Genomic DNA, 5946 nt, shown 5'->3' on the forward strand with positions numbered 1-5946 from the left:
AGACATGTGGGCCACAGAGCATTTGCGGAGGTCAGAACACAATGTTGGGGATCAGGTTTTCTTCCTATCTTGTTAAGGCAGGGTCTTTCTTATTTCTACCATGCTGTATACTCTAGGCTGCTTGGTCTGCAAGACTCCGGCCAATTCTCCTTTCTCTTCCCTGTCTCCCCTAAGAATCCTGGGCTTATAGATGTGGGCCACTGTGTCTGGCCTTTTCGGGGGAGTTTCTGGGGATTGAACCCAGGTTGCCAGGTTTGCATGGTAAGTGGTTCTCCCCCCCCCCATCATCTTATTGCCCCCCTCCATAGATGTTTCTAAAAGATTACTTTGTAGATAACTTTTTTTTTTTTTTTGGTAGAAAATTAGATAGGACGGGGAGACTTGAAGTAGGCACACTGGAGAGATTCAGAGCTTGAGAGGCAGGTAAGCCCCCAGGAGGTGGGCTCAGAAGCTGCTAATGAGCTTTCCTGGGATCTAGCAGGGTCTCCAGTTCCTTAACTCTACTGGGAATGATCTGCTTCTCACCTAATTCCAGACGATTGATTTCTTTAAGAGCCAGGGTGGCCAGTTCCAGGGCCTCTACCAGGGCTCCTTGAGGAAAACCTGTCTTCCAGGGGCTTTTTGCATCTTCAGGGTTTATCTGCCCTCACCACTCCTCCCTCACAGTTCCTGGCACTTGAACTCACTACCGGTTTCAGTGAATGGACATGTCTGTGCTTTAGCGATGCACGGACACATCCAGATCACCAGGGTGGAACAAATTTCAGACCCTGGATGCCTGGGGTTCAAATCCTAGCTCAAGCTCCTTCTGGTAAGGTGACATTGGACTTGGACAGGTTCCGAGATTCCCTGCGATTCAATGTCCTTGTTTGTAGCACAGGAGAATAGCACTGATATCTGAGTTACCACAGCATGCCTGCTGCAAGTCTCAGCTGATGTTATTACATTACCTGATACAAACCACACACACTCGGGACAGGGCTAGGGGTCCTGGGTTACCCTTGAGGGACCCCTGTGATTTCTCCAGTCCCCTCAGGACTTGGAGTCGGGGCAGTGGCAGCAGACTGGGTGGGGAGAGCAGCTCGGCTGACAGCAGATCTGCAGGGAAGGGTCCTCACCCTTGGCTATCTGGCTGGGGCTGAAAGTCATGGCTGCGTCATACTGGGCCTTGAGGAGCTGGATGTGCTTCAAAGCCTGGAGGGCTTCTGAGGAGACCTTCTCCATACTTTCCAAAAGATTGTAGTTCTCACCGGGGTCCTCAGACAAGTCGTAGAGCAGCGGGGGCTCATGAGCCGTCAGATGGTTGGCAGCATGACAGGCAGGATCTGATGTGGTGTCGCTGTGGGCGGAGCCTGGGGAGGGGGTGGACTTTTTATACAAGACGGGGCAGAGGACAGACAGGGCAGCTGGGGGGGCGGCGGTTGGTCAGCAGCAGGGTGAGGGAGGGGAAGCCAGGGAAGAGAAGCAAGGTACCCTGGGTGAAGAAATGAGCCTTGTATTTCCCATTCCGAACAGCAAAGACCCCGTTGATCTCGTCTGGGTAGGGCGGGTAGAAGAAGACAGACTTCCGTGGGCTCTGAGGGAAAGTCAGGATGACAGGGTAGGAGACACCTCCAAAAGCTCTTGCATATCGCCCTGTAGTGGACCCCCCCCCCACACACACACACTTTGGCCCACCCAGGATCCCGAGAGGTGATGCTCAGAGGCCACTCATCAAAGGAGATGTGAGGCATGGACTCTCTGGCACCGCCCAGATTCGTACCTAAAGGAGGACCAGCATGGGGACATTGGAATTGACATCAAGGGATTATTGGCCCTACCTTGCCTGTGCCTAGCAGCAGGGGGCTAATGTCAACACCATCCAAGGTGATGTTGGGCAACGGAGCTCCGGTCAGGGCTGCCAGGGTGGGCAGCAGGTCCAGAGAGCTGGCCAGCTCGTGGGTTACACCTGTGGACAGATGGCTGTTTGGCCACTCAGTTCACCATCAAGGTTAGGGAGATGGAGGCCAAGGGTCTACAAAAAGAGGGCCAGAGGACTGACCAGGAGTAATGTGACCCGGCCAGTAGGCCAAGGCAGGTTCTCGGACACCACCTTCAAATGTTGTTCCTTTTCCACATCTCAAGAGACCGGAGCAGCCACCAACAGACATACGCATCAATTCAGGACTGGGACACACAAGGAAGTCATCAGTAGCGAGAGACTAAGGTGCCTGACCCACTGCTGGGGACCACTAGCCTCATATTTCAAAGTATATTATCTTGCCTATTCCCTCCTTGCCTACCTAGACCAGTAATTCTGTGTTCCTGTGGCTCCCAGTGGATGTGACCCCATGGGCCACCATAATGGGCCTAGTATCTTTTGAGCCTTTTATACCAATCTTCAACAAACAGCTAGGGTGAATGGACCCTAGAATCCTGGCCTGTGATAGAACAGTGAGCACCCCTGGCTCTGGCTCATACCCGTTATCTGCAGTGAAGATGACCAGTGTCTCTCCCAGCAGACCTAGGTCCCCCACAGCTGTCATCAAGGCCCCTACAGCTCCATCCAGCTCCATCAAGGAGTCCCCAAAGGGCCCACGGCCCGAGCGCTTGGTGAAGCTTTGTCCACTGTACTGAGGGTAGTGGGTGTGCTGGGGGCAGAGACCGGAGTCAGTACTGGGTACCAGTCTGGGGCAGCCAGGGGGCAGGGGCCAGGGTCACTCACGTGGGAAGCGTAGTACAGGAAGAATGGTCGGCCCTGGCGCTGGGCATCAGCCATGAGGTCCCGGGAGAAAGACACATACCGGGCCTCCAGTCCAGGCAGCCAAGGGGGCTGGGCCTCTACAGTCAGGTTGGCTAGTAGTGGGATGGGAACTAGGCCTTGATCACAGCCACCACTGCAGGGGATGTCTGGTGGGAAGCAGGTTAGGTTCTGACAGGGGCCCTGAGGAGAGCAGAGAGCATTTCCTGTGAGGGAGGTCTGGCTATGGGTTAGGGTACAGTTGGTATGAGGGCTTGGAGGTGTGTGTGGGGGGCAGCAGATGCTCCAGGTGGTTTGTACCTGGTCATGGGAATATGGGATGCCCAGGAATCGATGGAAGCCCTGATGTGGGGGCAGGAAGGTTCCCTCTGGCCCCACTCCAAGATGCCACTTGCCAGCCATCCCTGTAAGATAACCTCGAGCAGCCAGGACTTCGGCTAAAGTCACCTCCTCCAAGGGCAGGCCCCCTTGGGAACTGGGCCCCAGAACTCCAGGGTACATGCCTGATCGAACTGGGAGCCGGCCAGTCAGGAGGGCAGCCCTGTAGTACAAACCACATAACCCATAATCTGTGAGTCCCACAGAGATGAACACAGGGAGGAGCACAGAGAGAAGAGGGAGAATTGTGGACCTACCCACAGAGACACAGAAATGGGATGAGCTGGGGGAGGGGAGAGGTAAAGGTGCCTCACTCACCGAGATGGCGTGCACAGAGACACGGGCACATAGAAATCTGTGAACCGTAGTCCCCCTTCAGCCAACTGATCCAGGTTGGGGGTGGTAGAACTGGGGTGCCCATAGGAGCCGAGGTCCCCATAGCCCAGGTCATCAGCAAAGATCAGCACGATGTTAGGTGGGTTGGCAATGCTCAGGCCTGCAGCCAATGCCAAAAAAAGGGTCCCCAGGGCCCCCATGGCAGGGATACAGATGGGCCTGTGTCCTCAATCCCTTGGAAGGGCAGGCAGAGCGATTCCAGCAGGCTCGTTCCTTGAACTCCCAGGCCAGCCCCCACCTGAGGTCTCAGGCCCGAGCCCTTCTCCTCCCCTGAGCCCCCAGACCCAAATACTTCTGTCTGTAGGTCCACTCTCTGAAGCTCCAGCAAATGTTAGAACTCAGAAGGGGGTGACCTGGGGTGTTAATTCCACAGAGCCCCTAAAAGACGAGGGCTTCTTTAACTTCACGCGGGGCGGGGATCTGACCCTGTTCACCCAGAGGTGCCAGCACCGGCTTGGGATCAGGTGCAGACGTCACTTCACATTGACCCGGGAGGTTCCGGCGCCATGGGACGAGGGCGGTTCAGAACCGAGGAGGAACTGGTCGTAGACAGCGTCGGTCTCAGGCGGTCTGGGAGCCGCCCGCGGTCACGTGACACTTGGTTGACCGAGAAGGGCGGGCTCTGGGACAGGGCGGTACGGAGTCCGGGCTAGGTGGAGCCGGGACGGGGCGGGGCGAGGCGGGGCGGAGCTGGGAGCGGAGCCGGGCGGGTTTGTGAGCCTAGGGGACCCTTCCGGGGTGTGGCTGCTGCGGACCTGGGACCCGGGCGGTATAGGATGAGGCTGGAGATTGCTCGCGCGCTCCCGACCCTTATCTGCGCCGGTTGGGGTGTCCCGTGCTGGGCTTGCCACCCTTACGCTCTTTGCTCCTGCGCGGTAGGCTCGGCTGCTGGATTGCTTTGCTGCGCAGCACGTCAATTATCTGGCTTTCCTGCTGTGTCGCTCTTAAATGCCTGTCTGGAGTTCCTCTGGCGAATGGTGGTTTGTTTGTCTCATCTCCTCTGATGAGACACTTGAGGGATCCTTGTTGAAAAAACCTCAGCATCCCTCCTCTATCTGAGCAAAGAGAAAAACCATGGAGTCTGACTGAAACAAATCAGGAAGACAAATCGGATTGGCTGCTGGCTTTTTGCTCACAACCACCTTTGGTGAATTTTGTGAAACACAATCTATCAAATTCTTTAAAAACCCTTTCCCGTCTACACGCGTATCTGGCGTTTAAGGTTGAGTGTGTGTGTGTGTGTGTGTGTACCTGTGGTGTTGGAGCTGGGGTGTGTCGTCTGTGGGGTTTGAGTTAGCTTGTGCGTGTCCATGTTGTTCTCTCTCTCTCTCTCTCTCTCTCTCTCTCTCTCTCTCTCTCTCTCTCTCTCCTTTCTCTCTCGGGGGTCCCTGTGTGGTATGACTTAGGGCACATTAGTATTGAGGAACTAATGGGAAGACACTTTATTTATACATTCTTGAATTTAACCATTTTTTGCTCACCAGCTTTAAATTAACTGTTAAGGGAGAATAACAGACATATCCCCCAGAGGGTGGAAGGGTGGGTTCTTGGTGTACTTGAACATCTGAAGGTCCCCGTGGTAACTGGACTTCCCAGATCTCCCCGCCCACAAAAGCCCCTGGACCTGAGTCACTTTTCCGGAGCAAGCCTCTTCCAGGGTATTTCCTTGCAGGTGGTTGTTCCTAAGGGAGTAACTTGTCCAGACTCTTGGCCTTTGATTCCTCCACAAGCTAGAGTGGTCCTCTAAGATCTCTGGCATCAAAGCTGGTCATGACCTGAGCACCCCGGAAGGAGGATGCTGGAGCCAGGGGGAAGATAGACGGGGTTCTGGAAAGACCTCCTGCCTACAGTAGGGGATCAGGATTCAGAGACACCTGAGGAGACGTGACTCTGTTCACCCAGTGGTCCAACACAGGCTTAGGTCAGGAGCAGACATCATGTGACACTGGGTTGAAGGTGCCCTCTAGCAGGCAGAATGAGGGCGGTTCAGATTGAAGAGTAAACCGGTCATTGATTTTTTTTTTTTTTTTTTCACTGAAGTCTGGCTGTCTGAGCATCTGGAATTTTCCCGATGAAATCTGCAAGAAACTGCGGGAGCAAAGTTTGAACGGCAGAGACCCCAGAGATAGCCCAGAAAGGAGCTGGGTCTGACTGAGGCTACTGGAGACCTCGTGAGAAGTATGGGGTGGGGGGCAGTCTTCAGTTGGTGACTCTGAGTGTCACATTCCAGCACTGTTTCTGGGCTTGTGCAAGGGTGGGGGTTTCCGGTAGTCCTTCTATTTAGGGTCAGGACAGAAAGCTCTTCTGTGGCCCAGAAATCTTTGAAACTGTATTTGGATCTCTCCCAGCTGGTGGCCACTGTGAATTGTAATTTGAAAGGAATCAACCAAAAGCACTTTCTTTTCAGTTGCTAGCTGGGGAACTACCCCAAA

General features: G+C 54.6%; 1 protein-coding gene across 1 annotated transcript; it reads right to left on the reverse strand.

The window, feature by feature from the left end:
• Arsa (arylsulfatase A) lies at positions 1-4352 on the reverse strand. The gene is made up of 8 exons (XM_031352987.1): positions 3437-4352; positions 3041-3281; positions 2705-2923; positions 2461-2630; positions 2042-2166; positions 1821-1948; positions 1474-1576; positions 1-1352 (listed from the first exon to the last, which is right to left on the reverse strand). Exons 1-8 carry the CDS (start codon positions 3652-3654, stop codon positions 1033-1035), a joined length of 1524 nt encoding a protein of 507 aa, XP_031208847.1. The 5' UTR covers positions 3655-4352; the 3' UTR covers positions 1-1032.
• Positions 4353-5946: the final 1594 nt, after the last annotated feature.

This window comes from Mastomys coucha, unplaced genomic scaffold, assembly GCF_008632895.1.
Source record: "Mastomys coucha isolate ucsf_1 unplaced genomic scaffold, UCSF_Mcou_1 pScaffold11, whole genome shotgun sequence".
NCBI classification, from domain to species: Eukaryota; Metazoa; Chordata; class Mammalia; order Rodentia; family Muridae; genus Mastomys; species Mastomys coucha.